Source organism: Scyliorhinus torazame, chromosome X (genome assembly GCF_047496885.1).
Source record: "Scyliorhinus torazame isolate Kashiwa2021f chromosome X, sScyTor2.1, whole genome shotgun sequence".
In the NCBI taxonomy this organism is placed as follows: domain Eukaryota; kingdom Metazoa; phylum Chordata; class Chondrichthyes; order Carcharhiniformes; family Scyliorhinidae; genus Scyliorhinus; species Scyliorhinus torazame.
Window position 1 is genome coordinate 30,452,035 of NC_092738.1, and position 15,595 is coordinate 30,467,629.

General features: G+C 47.3%; 1 protein-coding gene and 1 long non-coding RNA gene across 3 annotated transcripts in view; one reads left to right on the forward strand and one right to left on the reverse strand.

Moving 5' to 3' along the window:
• Positions 1-8,345, reverse strand: part of LOC140405476 (uncharacterized) — a 24,287-nt gene extending 15,942 nt beyond the window's left edge. The window contains exon 1 of the long non-coding RNA XR_011938623.1: positions 7,710-8,345. This is a non-coding gene — a long non-coding RNA (uncharacterized lncRNA). The remainder of the gene's footprint in view (positions 1-7,709) is intronic.
• Positions 8,304-15,595, forward strand: part of letmd1 (LETM1 domain containing 1) — a 27,185-nt gene continuing 19,893 nt past the window's right edge. Inside the window, exons 1-3 of one of the 2 annotated variants that reach the window (XM_072493947.1) lie at positions 8,304-8,431; positions 9,886-10,046; positions 15,064-15,179. In XM_072493947.1, coding sequence (XP_072350048.1) covers positions 8,340-8,431; positions 9,886-10,046; positions 15,064-15,179 — 369 coding nt within the window. In that variant the 5' untranslated portion in view covers positions 8,304-8,339. The remainder of the gene's footprint in view (positions 8,432-9,885; positions 10,047-15,063; positions 15,180-15,595) is intronic. The other variant, XM_072493949.1, reaches the window with a different exon arrangement.

Below are 15,595 nucleotides of genomic sequence, written 5' to 3' on the forward strand. Positions count from 1 at the left end.
TTTCCAAGAGCCGGTGCAGACTCGATGGGCTGAATGGCCTCCTCCTGCACTGTAAATTCTATGATAATCTATGATAATCTATAAAACTCTCCACCTACAATTACGAGATCTTGTACCGTCCCGGGAAGCTGAACGAGCCTCCTGACGCCGTGTCCCGCGGCACATGTGCCACCGCACAAGTGGACCGCCTCCGAGCCCTCCACGAGGACCTCTGCCACCCGGGGGGGGGTCACTCGCTTTTTCCATTTTGTCAAGACCTGCAACCTGCCCTACCGCTATCGAGGAGGTCAGGACAGCCACCAGGGACTGCCAAATCTGCGTGGAGTGCAAACTGCACTTATACCAACCAGAGAAAGCGCATCTGATAAAGGCTTCCCGTCTCTTTGAACACCTCAGCATGGACTTCAAAGGCCCCCTCCCCTCCACCGACCGCAACACATACTTCCTGAACGTGATTGATGAGTACTCCCGGTTCCCATTCGCCATCCCCTGCCCCGACATGGCCGCAACCACCGTCATCAAGGCCCTCCGTAGCATCTTTGCACTGTTCGGGTTCCCTGCTTACATACACAGTGATAGGGGGTCCTCCTTTATGAGCAACAAACTGCGTCAATTCCTGCTCAGCAAGGGCATCGCCTCGAGCAGGACGACCAGTTACAACCCCCGGGGTAACGGACAGGTAGAGAGGAAGAACGGAACAGTCTGGAAGGCAGTCCTACTGGCCCTACGGTCCAGGAACCTCCCAGTCTCCCGCTGGCAGGAAGTCCTCCCAGATTCCCTCCACTCCATCCGGTCACTGCTTTGTACGACCACCAACCAGACACCTCACAAACGTCTCCTTGTCTTCCCCAGGAAGTCCTCCCCTGGGACCTCGCTCCCGACCTGGCTGGCAGCACCCAGACCCATCCTGCTCCGAAAACACGTGCGGGCGCACAAGTCGGACCCGTTGGTCGAGAGAGTCCATCTGCTCCATGCTAACCCCCAGTACGCCTACGTGGTGTACCCCGACGGCTGACAAGATACGGTCTCCCTACGAGACCTGGCGCTCGCTGGATCCCCACGCACACCCCAGCCACCAGTCCAACCCTCCCCTCCACCGGGGCACCTTACAGGAGGATCGGTCCTTCCGCCGGCCCCGTCTAGGCCCCCCCCACCCACCGACGCCCCACGCAGGCGCTCCCTTCCCAGGTCAACCGTTTTCCCCACCAGGGGTGCCGAAGCTGCCATGGAGATCGAAGCCACGCTCCCGGAGTCACAGGCGCCCGCGCCTCCACCGGAGTCACCGCCGAAGCTCCGACGATCACAGAGGTCAACCAGGGCCCCCGATTGACTGATTGCTTCATTTTAAATTGTAGACTGTAAACTGTAAATGTAAACCATCAACATAGCTATCAGAATTGTAAATAGTTACAAAACGATGTACGGAGGTATTACGGTACCTCCATAACTAATTCTACCACGTTGCCATGTTTGTAGTATCAGGACACCACCCCCGCCGGACTCTTTTTTTAAACAGGGGGTGAATGTGGTATTACAGGTATTACGGTACCTGGTGGGCTGGAGCACCATTGGTGGAAACTGTCTGCTTTCTATTGGTTAGGATGTATGGTAGCTCCGCCCTGCTAGGTGGGGTATAAGAACCCGTGCCGCCCCAGCAGCCTTCATTCTGTACCTGAGCTGCTGGGGGAAACATCTAGCTTATTAAAGCCTTCAGTTGGACTACAACCTCGCTTTAGTGGTCAGTGATCGTGCATCACACAGGAACTGTGTTAAGGGTCCCCCGTCCCCTTATCGAGGGAAGTCGTATTCTGCAATCTCCACGGATTAGTGGATCATCCCTACCTGTGAGACCATGCGGGTTATAACCTCCCTCCTCCCAAAGTCCAAAGAATCCTCTGAAGACTGGGAAATGAGGGCACAGGACCTTCTTGACGTTTGGTCGCGTATATCTCGAGGGCAAACACCACCTCCGACTCGAACGTCGCGGTGACTGCCGATCCAAAGGCTGTGGATCTGAGGGCACCCCATCGGAGATCATCTCTGTGTCCATCCCTGAGTGTGAATCATCTCAGCATGCTGACCCCCTTGGGGTCCCGCGGAAGCCCACTGTTGTGGTTTTGAAAGAGGTTTCCGAAGACGAAGTTCCGGTGTGGCTTGATCAGGCAGCAGATGTGGTTGTAGTGTGATGGATATCACGTTCACCGCAGAATTCGGATTAAAAATAAGGCAGTAATACACAAAGCATTCTAATTCAAGATGGAATAAAACCACTCCAGCTAAAGGTCAGATAGAGGTTACCACCTGATGGGAGAGACTCCAAGCTGGTTCCAAGGACTCATTAGTATCAAACTATTAAAGACTTTTCTTTGATAGACCATAAATCCTTTGAGACAAACTCCCCTCCCGAGAAGTATTCAAAATATAAGGACAGGGAATTCTCCAGATAAATAGATACACAAATCTTTCTCAAACTATACCTTTGGACACTTACAATAACACCTTCACAAAAGTGTCTGTTTTGATATCTGGAGAGGATGTCACTCTGACAAGAGGCAGGCACCAACCAGTCCCTCCCTTGCCAATATATCTTAGAACCCTGGACAATTACACAGACACTACAACCATTAAAAGATTTATCAGTGATAGTACATCCAATTAGCCATTTGGCTATAGGTGGAGAGTTCGATCCTCCACCACAAGACCTTGTCGTTTTTTTATCTTGCCCTGCTGTGCATTATCAAACATGAAAGCAACCGACCGTTGGTCCGTAAGGAGAGTGAATCTCCTGCCGGCCAGGTAATGCCTCCAATGTCGCACAGCTTCTAAAATGGCCTGGGCCTCCTTTTCGACTGAGGAGTGGCGGATTTCGGAAGCATGGAGGGTACGAGAGAAGAAGGCCACGGGTCTGCCCGCTTGGTTGAGGGTGGCCGCCAGAGCTACGTCGGACGCATCGCTCTCGACATGGAAGGGGAGGGACTCGTCGATGGCGTGCATCGTGGCCTTTGCAATGTCTGCTTTGAGGCTGAAGGCCTGGCGGGCCTCTATCGACAGGGGAAAAACTGTGGATTAAATCAGGGGACGTGCCTTGTCCGCATAGCTGGGGACCCACTGGGCGTAGTAACTGAAAAACCCTCGGCAGCGCTTCGGGGCCTTGGAGCAGTGAGGGAGGGGGAACTCCAGAAGGGGGCGCATGCGTTCAGGGTCGGGGCCTATAACTCCATTTCGTACTATGTAGCCGAGGATGGCTAGGCGGTCGGTGCTAAACACGCATTTATCCTTGTTGTATGTAAGGTTAAGGATTTTTGCGGTCTGGAGGAATTTTCGGAGGTTGGTGTCGTGGTCCTGCTGGTCGTGGCCGCAGATGGTGACATTATTGAGATATGGGAATGTTGCCCGTAAACCGTACCGGTCAACCATTCGGTCCATCTCGCACTGGATGACCGAGACCCCGTTGGTGACACCGAAGGGAACCCTTAAGAAGTCGTAGAGCCGTCCATCTGCCTCGAAGACAGTGTATTTGCGGTCACTGGTGCGGATGGGGAGCTGGTGGTAGGTGGACTTGAGGTCCACCGTGGAGAAGACCTTATAATGCGCAATCCTGTTCACCAGGTCGGATATGCGGGGGAGAGGGTACGCGTCCAGCTGCGTAAACCTGTTGATGGTCTGACTGTAGTCGATGACCATCCTATGCTTCTCCCCGGTCTTTACCACCACTACCTGAGCTCGCCAGGGGCTGTTACTGGCTTCAATGACCCCTTCCCTCAGTAGCCTTTGGACCTCTGATCTAATAAAGATCCAGGCCTGGGCACTGTACCGTCTGCTCCTGGTGGCGACAGGTTTGCAATCCGGGGTGAGGTTCGCAAACAGGGAAGGCGGGTCGACCTTAAGGGTCGCTAGGCCACAGACAGTAAGGGGGGGGTATAGGGCCGCCGAATTTGAAGGTTAGACTTTGGAGGTTACACTGGAAGTCTAAACCAGGAGTGTAGCCGCGCAGAGGTGAGGAAGGACGTAGAGACAGAAATTTTTGAACTCCATTCCCTGGACTATGAGGTTTGCTACGCAAAACCCCTTTATCTCCACTGAGTGTGAACCGGAGGCCAGTGAGATTTTTTGATTAATGGGGTGGTGAGGAGAGAACAGTGCCTTACCGTGTCGGGGTGTATGAAGCTCTCCGTGCTCCCAGAGTCGATTAGGCAGGACGTCTCGTGCCCGTTGATGAATACGGTCATTGTAGCAGTTGAGAGAGTGTTCGAGGTCGGGACTGATCCAGGGTCACTGAGGCTAATCGCAGCAGTTCTCTTTGGGCAGTGCGTGGTCAGCCGGGCTGGGGTCCTGGGAGTCCATCCAAGATGGCGGCTCCCATTGGTCGCACATGGCTGGGGGTGCACAAAATGGCGGCACCCATCCCTCCAAGGTCCATGGTACAAGATGGCGGAACCCGGGGTCCGCACGTGGCCCTGGAATAGGAAGATGGCGGCGGCCACTGGCCGCACGGGGACCATGGAGAAGTTTGTGGTTGCAGTCCGCATTCGCCGCTGGAGACCGCGGCAACCGCACAGGCCTGACATACCACCACGAAGTGGCCCTTTTTGTCTGCATGATTTAGCTGTACACTTTACCAACAAAGTCACTGGAGTCACAGGTGGATGCGCGGGCCGGGCAGCGCTGGCGGGGGTGCTTGGCCTGCCCGCAAAAGTAGCAGCGGGGCCCCCCAGGGTTGCCAGGCCGCCTTGCAGCGCAGGCCTGTGGGGTGATGGGGGAAGTCTCGGGGTTGGCCGCGGAGAGGTTCCACGCTGCTCAGGGGCTGCCGCGCAGTCGGGAACGTAAGCGCGGGCGTTCCTGGAGGCCACGTCCAGGGAGCCTGCAAGGGCCCGTGCCTCCCTGAGACCCAGAGTGTCTTTTTCTAACAGTCGCTGGCGGATTTGTGAGGATAGTACACCTGCCACAAAAGCGCCCCGGACTAGGTGTTCAGTGTGTTCGCTCGCCGAAACTTGCGGGCACCTGCAGTTTCTCCCCAACACCAGGAGTGCACGGTAGAATTCTTCCAGTGATTCCCCAGGGGTTTGTCGCCTTGTTGCAAGCAGGTGCCGGCCGTAGACCTGGTTTACCGGGCGAATATAGTGTCCTTTTAGCAGCTCTATTGCTGCATCAGAGTCTTCAGCTTCCTCGATGAGAGTGCAAATCTCCGGGCTCTCCCTTGAGTGCAGGACTTGCAGTTTCTGCTCTCCCGTGGGTGTGTTTTCGGCCGTCCCGAGATACCCCTTAAAGTACGCCAGCCAGTGCTTGAAGATTGTCGCTGAGTTCGCCGCGTGGGGGCTGAGTTGCAGACACTCCGGCTTGATTCGGAGCTCCATTCTTTCTTCTTAAAAAAAACTTAATGATGCACGATCAATGACCACTAAAGCGAGGTTGTAGTCCAACTGACGGCTTTAATAAGCTAGATGTTTCCCCCAGCAGCTCAGGTACAGAATGAAGGCTGCAGGGGCGGCACAGGTTCTTATACCCCGCCTAGCAGGGCGGAGCTACCATACATCCTAACCAATAGAAAGCATACAGTTTCCACCAATGGTGCTCCAGCCTATCAGGTACCGTAATACCACAATGTGCCTTAGTATAAATCGAGTCAGCCAGTCAGGCACCGACTAGAGATGACCCAGCAGGGAACTACTGGAGCTGTACATAATAGTTAATGTGTTAGGAAATAAAGTAAGTTTTGTTTTCTCTACAACTTGGTGTGAACTCCTTTCATTGCCCCTTACAAAAACCACATGGATAAGGATGGCCTTACACTGGGCTAATTTAAATGTACTCAGAGTGTGGCACTCCCTCCTACACTTTCAATGCAATAAAAATAGAACTACTTGAAGTGAAACATAGGTAAAGCACACAGTTAAATCTGACAATACCATTCACAGCCAAAGGTATTGGCAGTTTCAAATGAATACTGTAGAACCAATCTTCGATCAAATGAAAAATAAACTTGAGGAGAGAGATAAGAAAATATGGAAATCAATCATTTAAGATTGTCATATATTCTGGGTTGGGGAGGGGAAGGTGTTGGACGTCTACCAAGAACTACAGGAGGCGGAGGATGCCCCAGTTAAGGGCAAGTGGGAGCAGGAGCTAAGCGGGGAGCTGGATGCGGGCCTGTGGGCTGATGCCCTAAGCAGGGTTAATTCCTCCTCATCATGTGCCAGGCTTAGCTTAATTCAGTTAAGGTGATCCATCGGGCACACATGATGGCAGCGAGAATGAGCAAGTTCTTTGGGGTTGAGGATTGGATTGGATTTGTTTATTGTCACGTGTACCGAGATACAGTGAAAAGTATTTTTCTGCGAGCAGCTCAACAGATCATTAAGTACATGAGAAGAAAAGAAGGATAGATGTGCGAGATGTGCGGGACGTCCAGCGAACCATGTCCATATGTTCTAGGCATGTCCGGCTCTCAAAGGATTCTGGCAGGGATTCGCGAAGGCAATGTCCAAGATCCTAAACACGCGGGTAGTGCCAAGTCCAGAGATAGCGATCTTTGATGTGTCAGACGATCCGGAAGTTCAGGAAGCGAAAGAGGCCGAGGTTTTGGCCTTTACCTCCCTGGTAGCCCGGAGACGGATCCTTTTAATGAGGAGAGACTCGAAGCCCCTGAGTGTAGAGACCTGGGTTGGTGACATGGCTGGGTTTCTCAGTCTTGAGAAAATAAGGTTTGCCTTGAGAGGGTCCATGATGGGGTTCTCTCGGAGGTGGCAGTCGTTCCTCGGGGGGGGGGATGTTTACTTATTGCATATTTTTTTTTATATAATGTTACCATTCACCTTGTTTTGTTAAATGTTGTTAATGGTTATGTAAAAATTTTGTTTCGATAAAAACCTGAATAAAACTTTTTTTTAAACAAATTGTCATATATTTTGAAAACACCAATGTGGTAATATTTTAAAATTGACACTCCTTATTGTGTAACATAAATTACATTAAAAAGATCGAATATATGCACGGTAGTAGCACAGTGGTTAGCAGTGTTGCTTCACAGCACCGGGGACCCAGGTTCGATTCCCGGCTTGGGTCGCTGTCTGTGCGGAGTCTGCATGTCCTCCCCTTGTCTGTGTGGGTTTCCTCCGGGTGCTCCGGTTTCCTCCCACAAGTCCCGAAAGTCGAGCTTGTTAGGTTAATTGGACATTCTGAATTCTTCCTCAGTGTTATGTAAAAATGTTGTTTCGATAAAAACCTGAATAAAAATAATTTCCGAACAGGCGCCGGAATGTGGCAACTAGGAGATTTTCACAGTAACTTCATTGCAGTGTTAACGTAAGCCTACTTGTGGCACTAATAACGATTATTATATATAAAATGTGATTCAATACACATATTAATTATGATAAATGCATTCCAGCATGCTTTTATATGATTTTAGTATTATTATTTTTTTCACGTGCAAGGAAACATTTGAAGCTCATACATTAAATTTCTATTCAAGTATAGAACAAACAAAATTACAGCACAGGAACAGGCCCTTCGGACCTCCCAGCCTGCGCCGATCCAGATCCTTTATCTAAACCTGTCGCCTATTTTCCAAGGATCGACTTCCCTCTGTTCCCCGCCCGTTCATATATCTGTCTAGATGCATCTTAAATGATGCTATCGTGCCCGCCTCTACCACCTCCGCTGGCAAAGTGTTCCAGGCACCCACCACCCTCTGCGTAAAAAAGACATACCTCTTTGACCAGGCGTTTGGTCACCTGTCGTCTCCTTATGTGGCTAGTGTCAAATTGTATCTGACAATGTTCCTGTAGAATGCTTGGAATATTTAACGAAATGAAAGACACTATATAGATGCAAGCTGATGATGTTGTTTATTTTTCCAGTCTCCTTTGGTCCTGACTCTTGTTGCGGGGAAGTTCAACAAGCATCAGGCGGTCAGGATCTCACCCAAATGGCCATGCCTTGTGTGAATGGCAACAGGCAACAATGGGGTCACTGAAGAGGGGTTCGTTTTGCTTAATCGAAACCTCTCAGAATTTTGAACTCCGTTATCAGATCTCCTTTTAACCGTGTTTCTCCAAAGGAAAAGAGTCCCAGTTTCCCTGATCACTCATTGCCTCTCCACCCCTACCATTGTCCATATCGGTCTCCAGGTCGGCCCTGTCTTCTTGCCATCCTCCCTGAAGTAACCCATCAAGCCTCAAGCACGGTAATAATAAAAATGAAAATAGAGATAATGAGATAGACCAACTTTGTTTTTTTCCCCCAATCTGAACTTGATGGATTTGTGTGAGGAGATGGATGACATCGCGCGAGACTGGATAACCTGTGACCCGCCCTCCCGCCTCCTTTTACTTTCTAAGATGGCGATGGCCAGAGGCTGTTTGAAGTTGCGGGCGCTGAGAGGATGTCACTTTTCCGAGTTTTTACACTCGCCGACAGTCTGCGTTTCCCAGTAAGAGCCTTTTCAATCAAAGTCTTCCGTGCAATGTATTATTAGTCACCCTTTCTGCGTCTGCTTCGGCTTTTTTGCGCCTCGGCGGCCCAGTTCCACAACCGACAGAGACAAATGCAAACAGGGCAGATAATGAACGGCAAAGCGTTTAACACAATTAGAGATGCATTTTAAAATAAATCCGTGACTACAGTTTTACTGTATCGGTGTATTTAAAGAATGTGTATCTTTATAAGTGAATATTTTCCACTAGAAATGAAATTAATTTTTCCTGCAGGCAAGTGTCAGGTTTATTAGCTGTCTCTCTAAGAGCTGGCAGTAAGTATTGTGTGATTTTGAATTTTAGCAGCTCTGGAATTTTAGCAGCTCTTGTATATAGTCGGACTACGCCTGTTTTTCAATTCTCATTTGTTTGTGAAGTGTTGTGATCTCAGCTGTACAGGATCTTACAGAACAGTAGTTTATTCAGCCCATTATATCCGTGTGGGTTTCCCCCTGCCCCGATACTGGAAATCTGGGTAAAACACAAAGTGCTGGGAATACTGTGCAGGTCAGGCAGCATCAAGGAGAAATAGTTAGATTAATGATATGTTAACTCTCTCCCTCTAGAGATGCTGACTGACCTGAGTATTTCCAGCATTTTCTGTTTATATCTCTCAATTCCAACACCTGCAGTATTTTGTCTTTGAGATAGTAACAGTGTGTGTACTATGGGGCCACATTAATGTTTATCTAACATTGATAGTTTACTCAATCCATGTGTAGTTCTGCAATAGGTGAATTTCTGAGGTCTGTTTACCATTTGGAGACGCAATTTTGTGTGTTTGGCCATAAACGCAGTTGTAATGTTGGTAGTGTGCAAGAACTACAGTATTTACAGAACCTTCTGAGCGCAAATAAACCAAAACCCAGTTGGAATGTATAGTGCGCAATACCCTGCAGTATTTACAAAATGTTCTGAGCGCAAAGCAAGTATTTTGCTGCTATATGTAACTACAAATCTGTCGTCCAATCAATTTGAAACTTGCTATGTCTTGTCAATGGCCCCCTTTGTTCAGTGTAATAATGCTTCCCAGTGACTTTGTTGGTAAAGCGTACAGCTAAATCATGCAGACAAGCAGGTCTTGGGTTTATTCCCTGGCCTGTCTCAAGTCAGCTGATCTCAGCCAGGAAAGCAGCAGGAACATTACAGTTTGCTTTGGTGCTCTTAGACTGGTGAGAGGAAAATTGGCCAAAGTTGCAGTTCTTGGTTGCTGTCCAGCGTCCTTTGTTGAAATCTACGTGTGTGTAGACCCGATCTGGTTCACCGCCGATGCAGTCATCCTTTTTTCTTTATTTCCTGTTACAGCTGGAAAGCAACAGGATACCCCCATTGTGCTAAAACTACCTGCAGATTAATTGATGACTTTCTTATTTTATTCCCCCACCCGCCCTACTCTCTATCCCCACCCCAGGCTTACTGGTCACCCGTTGTCACAATTTTTTACAACAGCGAAGAGGAGTACTTTAAGTTCAGCCATCATCTCCAAGGCCAAACGTTTGAATGCAAAATATGAACAATTTCTGGAAAGAAACTTTCCACGTTTTTATGTGATCTACTCCACCTTTTTCAGAGGTGAGTTAATGGTCAGAAGATATTGGTCATTCTTCAGCAGCATAAATTACAAATGTTATGTGGGAGAGAGTTATAAACAATTCATGATACATCGGTACAATATAGGAAAAATTCAAAATTGCATTTATTGTCCATCTCTACAGTTTAGGAGTTGACCATTAAATTTGGGGAGTCCATTACATTAGCAGAGTCTGTATCCTCAGTGACATATTAATCTTTGCAATTGTGATCTCTTGCATTAGTCTATCGTCGGGACAGGTATGCACTCGGGAGCTACAGGGGAAATAGAAACAACCAGCCAGAAACAACCCTTTTAATTGCTACTCAGTGAACATATTCAACAACAGCTTGCGTTCACATAGCAGCTTAAATCACAAAATTGTCCCATGATATTTCACAAAGGAAGAATGAATGGATGCTGAGCCACTAGGAGAAATAGAAGTGTCCAAAAGCTTGGTTGAAATTAAAGGTTTTGAAGAGTCTTTTAAAGGTGGAAGCAGGATTGAAGAAGGACTTTGACAGCAGAGCTAAGATGGCTGAAACTTTGCCATCATTTAGAGAGGAGGGGGGGGGGCATTGTAGAGGGTTTGTGGACATGGGAGATGACATAAACTGGAAGAGGTTATCTTAGTTGGGGTAGGAGGTGATGTACACAAGACTGCAGTCAGATCTCGTGAGAGGGAAAGTAGCCTGGAGGACGTTGTATAGGACGGGTGGGGTGAGGTCGTGGAAGGATGTGTGGATGAATTGGGAATTTGAAATAATATGCTTTTTAAAAATAAATTTAGAGTACCCAATTCATTTTTTTCCAATTAAGGGACAGTTTAGCATGGCCAATCCACCTACCCTGGACATCTTTTGGGTTGTGGGGGGGAAACCCACGCAAACACGGGGAGAATGTGCAAACTCCACACAGACGGTGACCCAGAGCCGGGTTCGAACCTGGGGCCTCGGTGCCGTGAGGCAGCAGGGCTAACCCACTGTGCCACCGTGCTGCTCCTAATAGACTTTTTATTTTTAAATTCCGGATTGTTATTGAATTCAAATTTTATCATCTGCAGTGGTGGTATTTGAACCTGGGACCCCAGAGTACTCTGGGTCTCTGGGTTACTCATCCAGTGACAATACCACTATGCCACGGCCTGGAGTGCGAAATGCTATGCATCGGACAAGGAGCCTGTGGAGATCAATCGTTGATCAATTCTCCAACCCAAGTCTGTGCCTCCAGGAGGAGGGTACTATTCTCAGCATATATGTCCACCTTCGACAGTGTTACACTGACTGACATTTTTCTTTAAAAACTGTGGTGTACAGTCCATTGATGGAAGTAGAGAATTCGGAACAATGCATAGTCAAGGCTGTACCGACTAAACAAAAGTTGAAATTAAAAGTTTGAAATCAAATCCATTAAATATATTTGGACATATCCAAGTACTTAATAAGTGATTAAGAACAGTTTTGCTGCATTTTTGCTCAAATTAGTAAAAGCAGGAACTTTAGTCTTACAAAGACGATTAAGACTATTGCAGCATCTTGTTTTTTAACAGCTAAATTGGCAAGAATGTAAATTCTAATCCAAAGCGATTTGCCAGTTTGTTTTTAGTTGTTAGCATTTGACAAAATTGAAAAGAAATCTAATTTATCTCTCCCCTTCCTTTGGTTAGCCTTGCAGTGTGTGCAATCTTGCTTCCATAACTCTATTGATGGCACTTTATAAAACAGGTCATTGGGAGATTCCTAAGAGAGGCTTTTCTCACAGTAGCTTGGTTGAGCACAGTAAGAAGTCTTACAACACCAGGTTAAAGTCCAACAAGTTTGTTTCCGACACTAGCTTTCGGAGCACTGCTCCTTCCTCAGGTGAAAGAAGAGGTATGTTCCAGAAACACACACACACATATATATATATATATATATATATATATATAGACAAAGTCAAAGATGCAACAATGTATCAGAGTAACACCATTGGCTGGTATAATGTCATGTGTTGCATAATGACATCATCAGAGCCTTTCATGGGCTTTTGTGGAGTTCACCTTTGTACCCTGTTTGAGCAGCATCTTCTCTTTGTGGCAACAACAAAGAACATAAAAGAGAAACTTGTGATGAGATCTGGGCTGTAAAAAAGAGGGGGAAAAACAACTTTCGCTGACTGTTTTGTGAGCCAGAGGAGGGAATCATCGACGGAAATCCTGGTCCATACACCAGGATGAGGTCAGGAGAAATATCATTGACGTCCAAGGCAAAATCATCGTTGCGGCAAGTTTAAAACAACTTGGACATCGTACAGTTTGTAGTGAGGAGTCTGCGAATCATCCAGTCAATTGCAACAGCCGCTAATGCAAGTAAATGGGTTTTCAAAAGGAAAAAAAAGCTATTGGACAAAACAAAAACCATAACGGAGGAGAGCCTGCAAGTGGTGGTGGTGGTTGGTTGGTGGGGGGGTCAGGTGGTGATTTGCTCGCCACCGGATTCCTAGCCTCTGACCTGCTCTTGTGGCCACTGTATTTATATGGCTGGTCCAATTCAGTTCTTCATCAATGGTAACCCCAGGATGTTGATAGGGGATTCAGCGATGGTAAGGCCATCTGTGGACATTCTGAATTACCCTCTGTGTACCCGAACAGGTGCCGGAATGTGGCGACTAGGGGCTTTTCACAGTAACTTCATTGCAGTGTTAATTTAAGCCTACTTGTGACAGTAAAGATTATTATTAAGGTCATGGGGAGATGGTTTGATTCTCGCATGTTGGAGACTGTCATTGCCTGACACTTGCGCAAATGTTACTTGCCACTCATCAGCCCTAGTCTAAATGTTGTCCAGGTCTTTTTGCATTTGGACATGGACTGTGCAAATGTTACTTGCCACTCATCAGCCCTAGTCTAAATGTTATCCAGGTCTTTTTGCATTTGGACATGGACTGCTTCAGTTTCTGAGGAACTGCGAATAGTACTGAACATTATGCGATCATCAGCGAACATCCTCATTTCATTGAAACAGCTGAAGATGGTTGGGCCTTGGACACTACCCTGCGGAACTCCTGCAGTGAGGTCCTGGGATTGAGATGGTTGACCTCAACAATCACAACTACTTTCCTTTGTTGGGAAGTCTCCAACCAGTGGAGAGTTTTTCCGATTTCTATTGACTTCAATTTTGCCAGGGCTCCTTGATGCCATACTCAGTCCAATGCTGCCTTGATGTCAAGGGCAGTCACTCTCACCTCCCCTCTGGCATTCAGCTCTTTTGTCCACGTTTGGACCACAGCATGAATTAGGTCAGGTGCTGAGTGACCCTGGTGGAATCCTAACTGAGCACCAGTGAGCAAGTTATTGCTGAGTATCATAGATTATCATAGAATTTACAGTGCAGAAGGAGGCCATTCGGCCCGTCGAGTCTGCACCGGCTCTTTGAAAGAGCACCCTACCCAAGGTCAACACCTCCACCCTCTCCCAGTAACCCCACCCAACACTAAGGGCAATTTTGGACACTAAGGGCAATTTATCATGGCCAATCCACCTAACCTGCACATCTTTGGACTGTGGGAGGAAACCGGAGCACCCGGAGGAAACCCACGCACACACGGGGAGAATGTGCAGACTCCGCACAGACAGTGACCCAAGCCGGAATCGAACCTGGGACCCTGGAGCTGTGAAGCAATTGTGCTATCCACAATGCTACCGTGCTGCCCCGTATCAGTAAGCTGATAGCACTCTCAAAAGACCCTTCCCTCACTTTGATGATTGAGAGCAGACTGATGGTGCAGTAATTGATCCTGTTAGATTTGTTATTCGATTTGTCCTGCTTTTTATGTGCAGGACACCTGGGAACGTTTCCACACTGCTGGGTTGATGCCAGTGTTGTAGCTGTACTGGTACAGATTGGCTAGGGGTGCAGCAAGTTCTGGAGCACATGTCTTCAGTATTATTGCTGGAATATTGTCAGGATGTAACCGTTGCAGTATCCAGTGCCTTCAGACATTTCTTGATATCATGTGGAGTGAATCAAATTGGCTGAAGATTGACATCTGTTCTGCTGGGACCTCAGGAGGAGTTCGAGATGGATCAGCCACTCGGCACTTCTGGCTGAAGATTGTTGCATATGCTTCAGTCTGGTCTTTTGCACTGATGTGCTGGGCTCCCCCATCATGAGGGGCTGGTTTAGCACACTGGGCTAAATCGCTGGCTTTTAAAGCAGGCCAGCAGCACGGTTCAATTCCCGTACCAGCCTCCCTGAACAGGCGCCGGACCGATGTGGCGACTAGGGGCTTTTCACAGTAACTTCATTGAAGCCTACTTGTGACAATAAGTGATTTTCATTTCATTTTCATTGCGGCTGGGGATATTTGTGGAGCCTCTTCCTCTGGCGAGTTTAATTGTCTACCATCATTCACGGCTGGATGTAGCAGGACTGCAGCGCTTTGAGCTGATCTGCTGGTTGTGGGATCTCACAGCTCTGTCTATTGCATGCAGCTTTCACTTTTTGGCATCTTAAATTGTATTGTAGCTTCAGTTTGACAGCTCATTTTTAGATACACCTGGTGTTACTCCTTTGATTATCTTCTTTGATTCTTTGTACATTAACAGATCAGCCTCCGTGAATGATGAGAAGCATTTGTATGTTTCTTTATTTCACCCATCTATGTATTTACAACATTTTGTGTTGCTGCTGATAAGAGGCAAAACATCACTAAAACAGATTATCTGATTGTTTCATTGCTGTTTAAGGGATCCTGCTGTGTGCAAATTGGCTGCCACATTTCTCTACATTGCAACAGTGACTACATTTCAAATAAAGTACTTCATTAGCTGTAAAGCATTTTCAAACATAGTGAAATGTGCAATAGAAATGCAAATCTTTTCATTGTATTTTATGGTGCAGAAGGAGGCTATTCGGCCCTTTCTGCCTGGGACAGCTCCTTAAAAAAGAAACTCCTCTCCCTCTGGTTCTTTTGTAAATTATGTTAAACAGTAATTGCATTTTCACAGTCGATAACTTTCCATTTTACGTACCTTTGTAGGTTTTCGTTTATTGTATTTTGACTTCAAGGAAGTCAGTGGAATAAAGCATAAAATGGCTGAACAGGGACTGAAGTACAACCAACTGCCTTACCGAGAAATGGAAAAACTAAGACAGGTGGGAAGTTTTTTTTTCATGTAGTAAGTGAAGACCACTGTGCTGCAGATAGACTCGTTCCTTTGTTGTTCCCATTCCATGTACTGAGGCATTAAGATACAGATTTCTTCCACAGGATCATAATTGTTCAACATACCTTTTTTCCATTTGTCGATATGTTAAACCTTGTTCTTTCCAAGTCAAACACCATGGGCTCTGGCTGAGAAAAGAGACTGACAGCTGCAAAGTTTCTATCAATGCCAATCTAATGTTTTGGGGTCCAGGGGTGGACAGAAAAGTAAAACTCTTGTTGCCTCAAGGCCACAGGTTATCTGTGTAGGAATGAAAATCGCCACTTTGATCTGAATCAGTGGTCTGGTTCCCTGAAATTGGGGCTGAATGGAAGGAGTTTTACTCTGCATCTCGTTGTGCTATAA